The sequence below is a fragment of the Pelobates fuscus genome, chromosome 3 (assembly GCF_036172605.1).
Source record: "Pelobates fuscus isolate aPelFus1 chromosome 3, aPelFus1.pri, whole genome shotgun sequence".
Classification (NCBI taxonomy): Eukaryota; Metazoa; Chordata; class Amphibia; order Anura; family Pelobatidae; genus Pelobates; species Pelobates fuscus.
In genome coordinates, this window is record NC_086319.1 from 282,019,684 (window position 1) to 282,036,950 (window position 17,267).

At 41.1% G+C, this 17,267-nt stretch overlaps 1 protein-coding gene across 2 annotated transcripts; it reads left to right on the forward strand.

Annotated features, from left to right (window-relative positions):
• Positions 1-800: 800 nt before the first annotated feature.
• On the forward strand, positions 801-16,503 carry PRNP (prion protein (Kanno blood group)). 2 transcript variants are annotated; one of them, XM_063448630.1, is made up of 2 exons: positions 801-894; positions 14,217-16,503. In XM_063448630.1, the coding sequence occupies exon 2, from the start codon at positions 14,227-14,229 to the stop codon at positions 14,881-14,883; it is 657 nt and encodes a 218-aa protein (XP_063304700.1). In that variant the 5' UTR covers positions 801-894; positions 14,217-14,226; the 3' UTR covers positions 14,884-16,503. The 2 variants fall into 2 exon arrangements, with proteins under 2 accessions (XP_063304700.1, XP_063304699.1); XM_063448629.1 differs by having other exon boundaries at positions 801-885.
• The last annotated feature ends 764 nt before the right edge of the window (positions 16,504-17,267 follow it).

Consider the following 17,267-nt stretch of genomic DNA (forward strand, 5'->3'; position numbering starts at 1 on the left):
TGTGACTACTATAAAAGTTACTCTCTCAGCATGCCAAATTTTGCAAAGTTGTAGCTTTAAAACGGGATTCTCTCCTTGCAGCATTTGTTTTAGAAGGTCTAAAAATTTATTTTAATCCTAGCCATATTGGGTATTTTAACAAGCAGGACTAATTAGTGAATCCATTTTGAATTTGTGTTATTTTGTTGCACTTAGTGTGTAAACATTATAAAAAAATAAATTTAAAAAAAATAAAGTTGTTTTTTACATTTGTTTCCATTTTTTTATACTTTATTCTATTTAGTATTGTCTTATGTTTACTTTTAGAATTTAAAAAAAACATTTTTTTCTCCTTTTGAAAATATGGTGTAAAGAATGGTAATAGTGCCATAAAAGGCTTGGTCACAAATGTCTCCAAAAAGCTTTGGAGCTTTGGTCCTTTGGGTTAAAAAAAAAAAAAATGTAAATGCGTGATATTTTTTTTTTTATTGAATAACACAACTGCATTAAACTGAATATACTAATAGTGATCGATGTTAAACGCACTAAAACAGAAAGACAAGGTGATGCAAATAGCGATTTAAAATTAAGGAAGATGCAGTGTGTTTGCAAATAAAGGGAGGTGGTCAGAATGACACATATGGAGGCTGGCAGCAAAACACTGAATACATGGAAAGTACCCACTGAGCAATGACATCCCTAGTCAACACTACCTACACTGCAGCGCCGGATGTAAGGACCATTTTAGGAGAGCAGTACCCCCTCACACATTACCCCTCCCTCTCTCCCACCACCATAATATATTCTGCTCGCCCCTCCCACCGAGCAACAAGGCTGAGCTCCTACCCCATCCACCCTCCGTGACACTCACCCAGATACAGGGATACAGGCAGCGCGCTCTGCACGGTGAGCACGGTGAGGCTATTAGCATGTAAACATAATAGCACATTAACCCTTTGCTGGTAGCTAGAGATGCGGATTGTTCATGTTGCATGTGATGTATCTTGGTGCTATACATTCACAGCAGTTAGATTGCATTAGATGGGTGGGTAGCTTGATTACTTGAATAACATAGGGGAGGTATGGAAATATATGTGCGTGTGTTCTGTTTTGTATCTTTATCTATTGTGTGTGTGTGTTCTATTTTGTATCTTTTTTAATCTGTGTGTGTATTATTTTGTATCTTTTTTAATCTGTGTGTGTATTATTTTGTATCTTTTTTTAATCTGTGTGTGTATTATTTTGTATCTTTTTATGTGTGTGTGTTCTATTTTGTATCGTTATCTATAGTGTGTGTGTTCTATTTTGTATTTGTTTTTTATCTGTGCGTGTGTGTGTTTAAATTTATACCTTTTATCTATATCTGAGGTCGGTACATCTATAGCTAGTGCATTTTGTTTGTCACATTCTGTAAACAGAGATGGGTGACAGGGATTCGATTTCAAGCTGCGCATGTGAAGAGATTGTACAATGAAATTGCTTTAATATGTATCAAACGCTTAATCCACAGCTGGGAGGAAGGCATCATGTACAATATGTATAATGGCCTTCTGAGTTGTTTTTTCTTTTACTCCAAACAAGTCCAGCATCCAAACACAGCTGCTGGGTAATTGCAATTTCCAGAATATCATGGCTGGCAGAGGATTCTGGGAAATGTAGTTCAACAGCTAGAGGGCTAGAGCTGGATATTGAATTTTGCCTTATTCTGTGATGCTGTTATTGACAATCTCAAAATACCTAGTTCATACATCCCTTTTCTATTTTTCGCCTGTGAGTATGTCATATTGCTGATTAGTGACCTATATTATTATTTTAAATAATTAAAATGCAACTAGGAGTTTTAATATAATTTGTCACTTTAAAGTAGGGTTTGGTGTACAGTCTATTTAAGCCGCTTAACACTTAATAGCTGTATTATAAATAGCCCTCCTTAACTGGGACAGAGAAGATCAAGGGACATTTATGGGAACAAATGACATCAGGAGAGAACACAATCAGGTGGCTTTACTTTGAAAATATTGACATCTGGAAATCAGTTTGACAGATGATGATGTTCAGAGGTTAATGTGGCCAGCAGTATCAAATAAATGGGTTTAACAATACCATAGGCTATAAAAGACCAAAGCGTTGGGATTGAAGAAAAAAAATGTGGATCTGGGGGGCTTGGTTGAATGTGGCCTTAGGGACCTCACATGGTAAATAATGAATTAGGCCGACATAGTGAGGCTGTTCCTCTATGACATGAATACATGATGCTAAAATGTTAGTGTTATGTAATGTGTATATATAAACTGTACAGCCATGGAAGGTAATCATGGTGGTCATTCCCAGTGTGGTATTCCATTACATGGATGTATGCTTTGTTTGTTAGAAGTACTCCTTGTATCACTAGCATACATTTGTCTTTAGGTTGCATAGAGAATGAATCTCTATATTATCTTTGATTTAATAATTCATATGTTTGTATATTTCTCATTGTATTGTCTGTTGGCATGGATAGATGATGCACACTGCAATGGATATACTTGAATATTTTAGGCTATCTGGTGCTTTACTTTTGATGGTCAGTATTTGGGTGTATATTACTGGCATGCTGCCCTAACATTCTTATGTAGGAATCTTGTTTTTTATTCATCTATCTGTATCTATGTCTCCTAGACTGTCTTATACCTATATTTATTTATCTAGCTAGGGGGGGCGCTACAATGCAGTGGTAGACAGAGGGTGTTTAAGTTAAACCATCCACGAGTTCACCCCCAGTTCATGGAACGAGATGCTGTCAGTGGACACTAATCAGATATGGAGTACATCCTGTTCTGGGGATTCCCTGTGTTTATTCCAAACTTAGCTAGCTATGATGTAGCATATTTCAATTTAAATTTACATTTGTTAAAAGTTATTTATACTCCTAAATTATTTTAATTTATAAATAAAATGTTCAATGCTGTCATGAAACTGTGTTTCTTAAAGCTACACTTCAAGGTCCATTGCCAAGTCAACCCGAGGGATATAAATGTCTGAGCTTAGTAAGAGTATTTGGTTAGCCATTGATTAATCTGCAGGTGCTCAGACTGGGATAAACAAAACTGTTGAATGCCTGAGTTGTTACCTAACCTATGCTTCTGGGGCAACACTGTCAAAGTAGAGTAACTGCTTAAAACAAATGAGTAAAAGATGTGTGATTAAACCATTTTTTTATTTTTCATTATTTCATTTGTTTTATGGCAAACATCCTAAACTTAATTTACCTTGGGCTAACGCCCACACATAAGCACACCCAGATATGTACCTAGAGACGCTCTCAGCCAGTGAGCTAAGCCTTGTTTATGAACTTCCTGCTTTCTAGTGTTAGTAGTGGAGGCAGTCAGCAGCACCTAGCGAGCCCCAGATATAAGAAATCAAACCGTTAAAAAATGGTTTGACTAGCTGCACTGGAGGAGCGCAAGAACACTGGTGACACCTTAACCACTAAAGCAAGCGGTAGTGGTTTTGGTGCTAGGAGGGGTGGCCACCCACCTATAAATAGAATAAGATTAAAGTCAAAATGTATTCCTCTACCACCTACCTGATGTACGAAAAGGTGTCAATTAACAACTAAATGATTTAGCTGCCTTTGGCTATAGCACCGGTCTTGGGGTAGGGGTATAGATGATTTAATAAAGAGGGACCTGCCTATTCTCTCTCGCTATTCCTCCACTTACGTTCACTGTAAATGAACGTTTAACAATATTTGGAGGTCCAATGGAACCCAGATGGGCAAGGACCTCAGGGTTCTTTTATAAACATATCAGGAAACTTCCAGTTTCTTTTATACATACTGTTGGATGCCCAATCTTTTGGCATGGAAGGTCCCTCATAGTATCTCCTAGTAATGTCAAGGGATGCCCAATCCTTATGGCCCACTCTAAGAATAACCCAGCCTCTCCCAATATACAGTTGGGTAAAAGGAGGCTAAGTATATAACCAGGGGCATACCTAGAGCATTTGGCACTTGGGGCGGATCCAGATTTCAGGTGTAAAAAAACACCCACCATTTTTTTTTCAAGAATATTTACTGCAAACATTTGTAAACTGTGTGTTAGAAAGAGTCTCCTCAAGGCCACATTAGAGACTACAATGGAGTCTAATGTGCCCTGAAGAAGGGTCTCTCTAGCACTCTGGCCGATTCACAATATAGTAATGTAACATAGCTCTCTGATACCCAGGCAATACATACAAGTTGGCTCTTTTCACCTTATTTACTGATGTTGTCTGGTTGCTGCAGCTGGTTGGCTGCTGTGGCTAGCTGGCTGGCTGGCCTCTTTCATCCACTAGCAGGCATCTGTTTCTCCCCAAACCCCTTTGTGTGTCTCATTTTTCACTTCACCTTAGTGTGTCTCCCCCAACCTCTTTCTGTGTCTCTTTTTCCTCTTGTCTATACCCAGGGCCGGGGCAAGGATTTTGGGGTACACAGGTGAAGATGATTTTGGAGCCCCCTCAAAAAAAAAAAATTTCACCTGTATCCCTCTTAACCTGCCTTTTGTTTCTTATCCCCTTTTTTAAATGTCTTACCACCTTTAGTGTCTTATCCCCTATTTTTTCCCCATTGTGTGTCTTACACTTCCCTTGCATATCTCTTACTAGCCCCTTTGTATTTCCACTCACAGGCCCCTTTGTGGACTTTCTCACCCCCAGGTCCATCTGTTTCTTTCTCCCCCCTCAAATCCCTCTGTGTGTCTTTCTCCCCACTCAGGCCCCACTGTGTGCCGTGCTACTCTCCCCTCCATGTCCCCATATATGGTCCTCTCCCCTCCCCGGCCCTTAATGGTCCTCTCCCCTCTATGTCTCTTAGTGTTCCACTCCCCTCCCTCCCCTGTCCCTTAGTGTCCCTCTCCCCTCCCTTCCCTGTCCCTTAGTGTTCCTCTTCTCTCCCCCTTACCTCTCTTAGTGCCCCCCATTCCCTTTAATGTTCCTCTTTTAGTGGTCCCACCACTTCCCCAGTGTTCATTTTCCCTTCCCTCCCCTGTACCTTAGTGCCCCCCCGTAATGTTCCTCTCCCCCCTAGTGTTTCTCAACCCTCCCTCTTTTTTTGTGTTCTTCCCCCCCTCCCCTGTCCTAAAGTGTTCTCCCTCCCCCCTCCCATAGTGTTCCTTACCCCTCCCTCCCATAGTGTTCTGTGTTCCTTCCCCCACAGTGTTCCCTCCCCCCATAGTTGCCCTTCCTACCCCCATAGTTGCCTTCCCCCTTCCCATAGTTGCCTTCCCCCATCCCACAGTATTCGTCCCCCCATAGTGTTCCTTCCTCCCTCCCATAGTTTTCTTCCCCTTTTCCATAGTGTTTCTTCTCCCCCCCCCCCCCTTAGTGCCCCTCTCTCCCCCCTTTGACCCTGGTGTGTCTCCTACCTTTCTTGTAGCATGGCCGAGCGGAGCAGATCGCGGTACAGGAGCTTCAGTTTCCTGTACCTGGCTTGACTGACAGGAAGTGCTCTCTCAGTGAGTACTTCCTTTCAGTCCGGCCGGGTACAGGGAACATAAGTTCCTGTACCGCGGTGCGCAATGCTCTGCCCTGTCACGCTACACAGAGTGACTGGCAGGAGGGAGCGCTTTGCGCAATGCTCTGCCCTGTCATGCTACACAGAGTGACTGGCAGGAGGGAGCGCTTTGCGCCCACCTCCTGCCGGTCACTCCAATCTAGTGCTCCCTGGGCCGGTGCGCCTTCAGGCGGATGGATGCGCCAGCCCTGTCCATACCCTTTGTGTGTCTCTATGTCCCCCTCAGCCCCTCTGTGTGTTTTTGTCCTCTATTTGCACCCAGAGTCCCTTGGTGTGTTTTTCCCCACAGCCCCTCTGTGTGCTTCTCTGTGTCCCTACTCCTGTGCCCTTCTTTAGCCCCCCTGCCCTTATTTGTCCCCCCTCCCTTCCTGTGCTCTCTTTAGGCCCCTTGCCCCCTTTAGTCCCCCTCCCTGCCCATTTTTGTCCCCCATCCTGTGCCCTCTTTTGCTCCCATCCCTCCTGTGCCATTCTTTGCCCCCCACCGCCTGTCCTCTTTAGTCCCCCTTCCCTCCTGTGTCCTTCTTTGTCCCCCCCCTTCTGTGCCCTCTTTAGCCCCCCTCCTCTGTGCCTGCTCAACCTCACCTGAGGCGGGTGGTCCACAGCAGAGAAGGTTCTATTTCCTGTACTCAGTCCGGCAGGAAGCAGTTCTATGCTCTCTGTAAGCACTTCAGTCAGACCAGGTAGGGGAACAGGCTCCTCCATAGTAGTCTGCCTGCTCGATCACACTACATGGAGTGACCGGCAGGAGGAGAGTGCTGTGCAGTGATCGGCCACCCTGAGAACGCCACTGTGTATTTCACGTTATTATACTCTCTCCATTGGTGCGCGCTTTTATTTATAATCTTTTTTTCCTTGTGTCGGATCTCTGTACTGGGGCACCTCCATTTTTGTTTTTGATGTCTGCAGTTTGCACATTTGTAGAATTCTTTCACCTGTTGGATTGTGATAGCAACAGAAATGGAACCTTGCTTAAGGTGATTAAGAAGGCACTCGTCATCTCATTAAAGTAGTTATAGAGTCTGGAATCCCCTGGAACTGTCCTTTCAATCAGCATCAAACCATTTTTAATATTAAATGATCCCACAGAGCCCATCCCTTTTGTGCTGAATGAGTTCATGAGGAAGTATTAGGCTAAGCAGCAATAGGCAATTGTGATTGGCTGAGTGTCATTGCAAGTATGACTTGGTACTGCTAGAAGGAAGTGTGTAATCTCAGCCATACCTCCAGTAGGGTTCCTTAAGAGTGCAGAGTGCTAACATGTGATTTAACATGGTCTGTGTCATTTTTATTTTTGTAGAATAACGTCATATTTCTATTTATTTTTAAACACATGATCCTCTGTTTAACTTTCTCACTGTCTGAGTTATGATGTTAACTGCTTTCAAGATGTAGTATTTTTTTTTTCTTCTTTGGAAAAATGTATATATCAACAATACTATGACATTCTTGAGGTTGTAAGACCTATAAAGTTAAAGGATGAGCAGGGTTTTTTTTGTCCCTGATTTGAAAGCAATATATTGTACTCTAGTTGCTGTATGGAACACAGCTGCCCGTTTCAAGTTTGGTATGTTTATATAAATGGAGGAATGGGAAAGGAGCAGATGACAGGGCAAGGCCTCGTGTTTCAATGGAATTGCATTGGAAGCATTCATTCCTGCTGTTGAATGTGGTGTTTATACGTGAGCTGAACACGGAGGCTTTGTGAATCCAAGTTATCCTATCATTTTAGTACAATGTTTGTATTTCTGGTTCTTAAAAAAAAAAAAAAGTTTGTCATTGAGAATAAAAACGGTAAACGGCCTTACTCCTTTTTAATGCAATACAAGCTGGTGGTGTCAATAAACAGCATAATAGCTATTGTTATAGGCACTTTGCTGTATTCATCCAACTTTCTGTGGGTTTTAGTCTGTTGTGTGATTTTACATATTTTGTCCCTTTACTTTCTGTGGGTTGTGTATTAGACAGTGATGCAACTTTCCACAATATGCTTATGGCATTGTTCACATGAGTAGTACTGTTTTTTTTTTTGGTTTTTTTACCTCCTAACATTTCAAATAGACAAAGCAGGGCACTTCAATTTTAGGGGTGTGAGTGGGGGTTTAGCCACGGGTAGGGCAGTTTTAAGACCTTTTTAAAGGGACAGAGTAGGCACCCAGACCACTTCAACTTATTAAAGTGGTCTAGGTGCCAACTACCCTCACTCTTAACCCTAGAGTGGTAATCATTGCAGTTTTTATAAACTGCAATAGTTACTTGCTAGGGTTAACGCCTCCTCTAGTGGCTATCTACCAGACAGCCACTAGAGAGACTTCCGGCTTCTTAGATTATTTTTGGTCGTCTAAATGACGCTTGACATCCTGACGCTATTCATGAGGACCTCCAGAGTTGCCGGAATCTCTATAGGAAAGCATTGATCAATGCTTTCCTATGGGGAAATCCTAATGCGAGCATGGCTATTGCCGCGCATGCTCATTAGGTCTCCCCCGTCGACAGAGGAGGAGCATGGGCTGAGCTGAGCCATCACCGAGGGACATCGGTGTTGGACCCAGGTAAGTGACTGAAGGGGTTATTAACCTCTTCAGTGCCGCAGGAGGGGGCCTTGACAGAGAGGGAAGCTATAGTGCCAGGAAAACGAGTTTACATTTTTGGTAGCCTAACAACAATTTTTACAACTAAAATGCAATTTAGAACAGAAACAATATATATTATATACACAGACTGATTTTTAAACACATTTATTGTAGTTAAAAGACGCACTGTTATAATATTATTAATATTTATAAAGCGCCAACAAATTCAGCAGCAATGTATAATGGATGGACTAACAGATGTTCCACATACAGACTCCTACCACAGGAACAGATGGAGTTGAGGGCCCTATTTAAACGAACTTCTTATACACTCCGATACACCAACAATATGGATCTCCTAGAAAAGAGGGACATTAGGGCAGCAAAGAGTGACAGAGGGAATAAAGTCCAAAATATGGACTGTCCCTCCTAAATAGGGACACTTGGAAGGTATGTATATTATTATTTTTTCAGTTTTTCTTTCCTTATACCCTTTGTACCCTGATTATGCCGCTGACACTTGCCTTCATTTATATTTATTATCAATTCTGCCTTGTATTTTGTTCTCCTCTCTCTGATGTCTGCAGATTCCCCTTCTGTGGAATACTTTTGACTAATTATTATTATTATGTTATTATTTATATAGCGCCAACAAATTCTGCAGCGCTTTACAGTGGGTGGACAAACAAACATGTAGTTGTAACCAGAGAAGTTGGACACACAGGAACAGAGGGGTTGAGGGCCCTGCTCATAGAGCTTACAATGAGCTAGAGGGAGTGGGGTAAAGTGAGACAAAGTTAAGGATAGTATTAATGGATTGTGGGTAAATTAACCCAGTAACTGAAATGGATGAATATAGTTTCACAAAAAACAAAGGGACTTCGACAATAGTTTTTTAGCAACACATCCACTAGAATAAGATATAGTGGCCCATAGTGCTTGGAGAGATTTTTTTTTTTTTTAATTGTAAAATGCAACTATTTCAGTAACATGGGGATGTGCAAGAGGTTGCTCAGTACACTGAAAATAATATTCATTATGCATCCCTGGGGAAGGTTTGGAAGCACTCAGCATCTGATATGAGTATGCTGACGCCAGACATCATATTAATGCAGCAATTGAATTTGTGTTGGTCCAAAGCCCCCTATTGGATGTGTGATGGACAGTAGGCGTGATAATTGAATAATGTAATGTAAACCATGCTGTTTCTCGAAAAAGGTATTGTTTACTGCAGCTAGAAGCAGTATCTAAAACCCCAGATCACTTCATTAATATGAAATTATATTAGCTCTTTAATGTAATTTCAGAAGACCCTTCTGTTACAGGGAATTCATCTAACAAAATATGCCTGGTAACTAGGGGGGCTTTTGTCAAACAATCAATAGTTCTATACAATGTGGGTTTATAGAATTCAGGATTGATATTTCATGTTGTTGGGGCCAGTAGAACTTAATAAACCACACAAAAAACCTATGAAGTGATTGACCAAATAATGCAGTCAGTGGAGTCGGCCGGCCTCTCCTGATGATGTCAGGAGGAGGGGGTGTGACTTCCTCTGCTCTTCTCCCAGATTCCCCAGCGGTCCTGGGAGAAGAGCAGTGAAAGTCACACCCTCCTCCTGACATCATCAGGAGTGGCTGGCCAACTCCACTCACTGCCGGCTGCTTGGAGAGAGGTGAGTTTAAAAATCTGAGTCCCCAGAAGCAGGGGGTTCGGATTTGTGCTCCCCCTGCTCTGGCGGCTGCTTTTGCCAGCCCTGGGTCCTGCAGGACTAGTAACGGGAACGGTGTTTCTGCTGTAGATAAAGTGCAGGAACGCCGTTCCCATGCGTTTCTGCTGGACTCGAGCCCTGGTACCAGGCATAGCTAAATGATAAAGCATCCTAATCTGTGTTATAGTTTTTTTTTTTTATTAGACATTGTTGTCTCTGCCTATAATTCCTTCCTAATCATTACCTGCTGCCACACCAGCTAAAATAAGTATCCCTGTTTGACCCTTAAAATGTTTTTACATGTTATCTTTAAAAATTTAATTTAGTTGGTGTGTCTGTTCCTCTATGGTGTTCATTATGAAAACTGCAATGCCTTCTGGTGGGAGTCCTTCACAAATGGGAATTGTTTGTGTTTTGTGCAAGCATTTCTATAGCCAGCTTTAGTGAGAATCCATCTGTGCACAGGGACGTTTTAGCCGCGAGGCAAACAAGGCATTTGCCTTGGGCGGCATTTTCCAGGGGGCGGCAAAAAAGCCGCCCCCAAATGCCCAGGGCAAATGCCTTGTGGCTAACTGACATGCTGGGGGGTTAAATAAAAAAAATGTGTTAATGTGAGTGAGTGTGTGTGTCTCTTAGTGTGTCTCTTAGTGTGTCTCTTAGTGTGTCTCTTAGTGTGTCTGTTAGTGTATGTGTCTGTTAGTGAGTGTGTCTGTTAGTGAGTGTGAGTGTGTGTCTGTTAGTGTGTGTGTGTGTGTGTGTCAGTGAGTGTGTGTGTGTTTTCTGTTAGATAATGTATGCGTATCTGTCAGTGAATGTGTGTGTGTATTTAGAAGGCGGGGCGAGGGGAAGGGTTGGATGGGGGTGGCGGGGGGGGGGGTTGCCTGAGTTTTGTCCTGCCTAGGGCAGCACAAAACCAGGATACACCACTGTCTGTGCATAGTGTCCTTGTTCAGTATACTCCCCTGTTGACACAAACAACCCTAGCTTACCCGTTTCACAAACTGCATCTCTGAAGATTGTGTATTGTATACAATCTACATATACATGATATGAACAAATAAATCGAAATGAGTTGGAAACACGCATGAGCTGTTCATTTATAAACCTTTTTAATTAGCAGGGTTGTTACTACTGTGGCATGTTAAAGAGTTACTGTAACGCCTTTCTTTTTTTTTTTAACTGATACATCTGCCCCCTCCCCATTTACATTTATACATTATTACCTGTTAAAATTAGGCTTTACATTTAAAGGGACACTGTAGGCACCTACATCACTTCAGCTCATTGAAGTAGTCTGGGTGCAATGTTCCATGTCCTTTAACCCTACAGTGGTAAATATTGCAGTTTCTAAGTAACTGCAATAATTACCTGCTAGGCTTAACTCCTCTAATGGCTGCCTACCAGACAACCACTAGAGGGACTTCCAGGTGCTTAGACGACTTTTGGTCCTCTAAATGACACTGGATGTCCTCACGCTATGCTTGAATACATCCAGCGTCACGGGAATCCCCATCCAGCGTCACGGGAATTCCTATGGGGAAATCCTAATGTGAGTGCGGCCATTGCCGCGCATGAGCATTAGTTCTTCCCTGCCAGCTGATGTCAGTGGGGGAGGAGCGTAAGCAGAGCCTGTCCCAGCACTGAGTAACATCGGCCCTGGGTTCAGGTAACTGACTGAAGGGGTTTTAACATGAGGAAGGAGGGCACTGTAGGGACCTATAGTACCAGGAAAACAACTTTGTTTGGGTAGGTGCTGGTTTCCAAGCCTCTAACTTCTTCACCATTAGAAGACTGTTTTTCATGGCTCAGGACATGTGCACATGTGCGCACTCGGAGGGCAATACAAAAAAGTTGGAGTACTACTGGTATTACAGAAAGCAGGCACAGCAGTGGGTGCGCTAATGTAGTGAAACGCTGTGCATACAAACTCCTACCACCATGACCACTTCTAAAAGCAGATGTGATCATAGTGGTTGGAGTAACACTTTGCTAATCAAAACTATTTCTGCATTATAATTTAGTTATTTTTGCTATGTTCTTATTGAATTGGAACTTGCATTTAACTAAACTTTAGCCCAAATATACATAATACAGTGATTCTTAGAGCACTTTTGGTATCATATATACATTATGTGTACATAACTTAATGTAATCTGAACAAATGTATAAAAAAATGTGATTGGGTAATTATTTTTAGTCATGAGTTTGGCAGTATATTATATGCCTAGGCGATTTCATCTATTTTGGTATTTAGAACTCTCTATTCGGAGAATAACCATGCTCCCACTAAGTTGAAGGGATAGTGTCCCTTTAAAGCAGATCTTTCATTGTCTGGGGACTTTGCATATTATGTAAAGACCCACAATGGTGACATTGCCACTGGGGTCCTGTGGCGGTGTGGGGTGCAGGAAATGGTGAGTTTTACTTACCTGAACCTGTCCCTCACAGGCACTGGCATTGTCTTTCTGTCGCTCCTCCTATGCTCCTGGTGCTTCACCTGCCAGGCACCAACGTCACTGAGATCTATGGAGGATCCTACAAGACAGCGAAATAATCCATAGAAAGGGCTAATTTCCTTGTAGCAACCACTGAGGGAAATAACACAGCTTGATGGCAATAGTTCTGCCTAGTGTCAAGCAGTAGTCCCAACTTTAGTTTGTCTCAGTATATCTTTTGGGATTTTCATAGGTTGGAGGATTTAATGGGCTCAGAGTGCATGCGAACACTCTGACTCGGCAAGGAGAGGAAAAAGAGAAGATGAGGGAGGGTGGAGTGGGAAAAAATATAACAGATGGGATAGGGAAGGTTACAATCGGCATGGGAGAAGCTGTTACATCTGTTGGCAGTGTGCAGGGCACAGGTGGCAGATGTAAATTATGCACAAAATTTACATCGGGCAGCCAGGAACAGAGTGCTGGGCTGCTTAAGTTGTTTGTGCTGGAGGGTACAACTTGCCCCTGGCACACAGTTGCCAATAACTCTGGATGTGCAGTGTTTCAAGCTGAAACACTGCACATCCAGGCTTCTACCACCATGACAACTTAAAAAACTGAAGTGATCATGGTGGTTGCAGTTACCCTGTAAAGACACAATGCATTAAGTATTATTGTTGTGGAGGTCTTTTATACACTCTGATATACCAAGAATTTGGAGTTTCTAGAAAAGAGGATCATAAGGATTTGGACCCAAAATAAGGACTGTCCTTCATAAATAGGGACTCTTGGGTGATATGTCAAAGTATTCAGCATTCAAAGTACTCTTCACCACAAGCAGATCCCATTCAACCACATGTAAACATGGCACTGCTCCAAATTTCTTCTATAATCCTCTAAGATGATCATTAAATATTCAGTCAATCAGACCACACTAAAGTTCTAGGAGAAGTAATGTGGTTGAGGTCAGATTTACATGGTTTAATCACATCATGTAGCTAGCTTTAAACAGTGGAGAGGGTGTGTTATGCATGTACCAGGTGTGCAGTAGATTCAGTTTACTGACCGAATTGGAAAAAACGCATGCACTTTCATTTTGTCTCAATGCATACCCACACTTCGCACTGTGAATGATGAGTTGATGTCATGGAATTGACTGGGCTTGATAAGAGGTTGGAAAGTGGGTTCTCTCAAGTATAATGCTTAAATATGACATAAATGTACCCCATATCAAATTTTTTAGTGATGCATTCATTTTGTTTGTGCCCTCCTTAAAGGAAAATTATGTATTTCTAACCCTATAGTGTTAAAACCACCATTTAGGTGACCTGCCCCCCCCCCCCCCACCCCCCACCCCCTCACCCACTTAGGTCCCTAAGTTAAAACTTAGCTTTTTCCAGCGCTGGCCCTGACTCCGGTTCACCTCTTTGGCTGACAAAATCAAAATTGTTGATCTCCGCCAATCCAATACTTTCTCATAGGAAAAGCATTGGATTGGCTGAGATCGCCAAGGAGGTAGGGTGGGGGCTGGTGCATTAAATCAATGCATCTTTATAAGGAAAGTTCAGCGTCCCCATGTAGAGCGTGGAGACGCTAAACGGCTGTGCAGCACTGCCCCAGGAATCTGAGGGGTGGCCACTGGAAGTGTCCCTAGGCTGAAAAGACAGTGTTTGCATGAAAATGCCTGCAGGGACTTACTATACTGCCCAGAATAACTACAATGAGCTTTAGTTGTTCTGGTGACTCTAGTGTCACTTTAATTTCTAAAATGTTTGAGTTGCAGTAAACTGCAGTTATAGTTTAAAAAAAATAATAATAATAATAATAATAATGGGGGCGTTCCCATTGTCTAAATCGGTTTGCTGGCTTGAAATTGCTAACACTTGTCTGTTTTATTAACTGTCTAAAGATACAGAAGGTTCAAACTGTGATATACATCAGACTATATCGCATTATTCAGTTTGTTAAATCATGTGCCATTCCTCTGCTTGCAGATACAGAAAAATGACGCAAACTCTTTGGACCTGTTTTCTTCTTATTTTCCTTATTCTCACGCTGACTGAGGCATCTAAGAAAGGGAAGAAAGGTGGCAGTTGGAACTCAAACAGGAACCCCAACCAACCTGGTGGATCCTGGAGTGGCTGGAATCAGGGAAATACCGGACAAAACTGGGGACAGAATTACTATCCCGGTGGTGGAAACAGTTACAATAACAAGCAATGGAAACCTCCAAAGTCCAAAACAAACATGAAGATGGTTGCAGCAGGGGCCGCGGCTGGAGCCCTTGGGGGTTTCATGCTTGGAAATGCTATTGGAAATATGAGGTATAACTTTGACAATGATATGGAGAGTCGTTACTACAACAACTACCGAAACCAGATGCCTAACCAAGTCTATCGGCCCATGTATGGGGAGAACATGCATGTGTCACAGGACAGGTTTGTCTCTGACTGCTTCAACATGACGGTTACTGAGTACGTTATAAAGGAAGATGATGGGAAGAATGCCTCAGAGATTACCCAATTGGACAGAAGTGTCAAGACAAAAATTATAAGAGAGTTATGTGTGCACGAGTATCAAAGGGGATCTGGGTTGAGGGTGCTTTACAGTCCAATATTAAGCCTCTTTGTGGTTCTCTTTGTTTACTTTGTAGTCCAGTGATGAGAAGAAATGATTTAAAAAATAAAATAATTTGTGTATTCACACTCCTAAATATAAACAGATTCTAAAATGTCCCATACCAGAGCATAAATCAATATCTTATTCCCTATGTAAAAACTGCTTCTGGGATCCTGTTTAGATCTCCGTGATGTTCTGTAAGAATGTATCCATCACGTGTGTCGCAAAAATGCAAGCTGCCCTAACCTACATTTCACTTAGGTACAGACTGGTATTACTTCTCTAGTTCGAATTATTATTGTGGTGGTACCATTTTTTTTATTATTATTATTAATTTAGTTTCTATTATTCAAATATGTCCAAACCACCTTGCAATTGCTTTGCTTGCATAAATATGTGCAGATTTCCACACTTGAGGAGCATGTCACATTTATTTCAATTATTTTAGTTTTTTTGAGTATTTTTTTTTTTTTTTTTTACCAGAAATAAATAAAGGTGGTTCTAAGTATGATAAAAATATATTGTAATTACCTATACATTTCCATTTCACTATTGTGTGTAGAAAATGCACTTTTTAAATGGGGTGTTCTAATTCGGAAAATATTTATGGAATCTAAAATGAAACTTTTGACATCGATTTTTTTGTATTTTTTTTTTCCTTATGAACAGTTGTTGAATTCATAAGATGAACAGTTGTTGAATTCATTTTTTTACCACTTGGAAAATTAATCCCATTAACTATTAACGGAAAGTGTTCAATAGTTCTAAGTAGAGGGAATGGGCTACATTCTGTAAGAGTCAACAAAATGGTAATTTTGTATAACACTATATATACATTATTTCTCCAGAATTTAAGTGAACCTGGTATACACAACATTTACATTTTATGTACAACACGTTGATATAATCCATTGTGATACGTATGTAAATAGATTACATTCTCTTGTCAATCAGACTTTGCTGGTTTAAGAGATTACAGATATACCGTATGTTAAGTGATGATTTCCTATAAATGAAAGGGTCAGTTAATGCAGTTTCTCATCCATATACATGTATCCCATGGGGTACCTCTGGAGGAGCCAAGGAGTGTCTCAGTACAGGTGTAATTTCAATTTGTAATTGCAAGGAAGTAAATTAACGCTTAGGCTTAAAGATGTTTCTTGCACTTGGCAAGGAAAAAGGTTGTGGACTGCAATGGGTTTGAATGTTTCCCAAACCATGCAAAGAAGGATGCATTGTCCCAATCACCCCACTAGGGTTTAAATAATTATTACCAATAGGATGTCTTTATATGTTCTGTTGCAAAAAACGCTGATATGGAAAATATTGGCATGGAGTAAAAGTGTCTTCATCGTCATCCTCTGCATGCCTCTACATTGGTACTGATAGATAGAGATATATATATATATATATATATATATATCTCAAAATGAATAGCATGTTTACAAGCATTAACACAGTTCAGTTCATGGGACATTTCTTCCATCATTGAAATGTTCTCAACACAATTTTCCTTTTGTTTTTTGGTTTGTTTTATTGCAAAACATTAAACTTTTAACATATCTGTAAAAATTCTTGGTTTTTTTGCAGCAATCCTTACCAAGGCAGAGCCAATTCTTGTGATGTTATGTTATGAACAAGAACCTAGGGGTGAAAAAACAATTTTATATATGTATATATATATATAAATAGCGAGGGCTTGCACTCCTGGTGTAATCCTGTGGTGCCCGGTGCTGGTCTGGCAAGGATCATGTAGACATAGCAGAAATGACCGCACTCCAAGGACTTTATAGAGATTTTCAAATAAAATTTAACTTTTATTTGCAAATCTCTATAAAGTCCTTGGAGTGGGGTCATTTCTGCTATGTCTGTATATGTATGTGTATATATATATATATATATATATATATATATATATACACACACACATTAAATGGGTTAACTAGCCTACTCTTGTGAGCTTACAATCCAGACATGATCTTTGCATATTATATTGTACTTATTCGCTCTACAACTTCCATGGCAACAGCTACAAAGAATTCTTGTAGTATATAAAGGCATACCAGTTACCATGGTAGCACTCTAATTTCTGCCGTATAGTTCCTGAATAAGCAACACCAACAATTTCAGATGTTCTGGGGTACATCTCTCATGATGCTTTGCCAGCCTTTTGAATAGCGGCACTTTGAGTTATGTAGCACACAGCAGCTGTAATAGCAAATAGTATCTATCCAAAGTGCAGTGCATGTACAGGAACTGGTGCTTAATGGGGTACTGACTGTCCAAAGGAATACTGAGTGGGGTTCTTAACCCGAGAATGCTAGGGAAGTTTACTAACAGTCAGTAAGGAAACTGTTTGTGCTGGCAATTCATTTTTTGTTGTTGTCAGAATTTATATATATTTTATAAATAAACTCCCCACCCGC

What these genes read in the sequence shown, in the direction of transcription:
- PRNP (XM_063448630.1), top strand. Translation starts at nt 14,227, where the DNA reads ATGACGCAAACTCTTTGGACCTGTTTTCTTCTTATTTTCCTTATTCTC.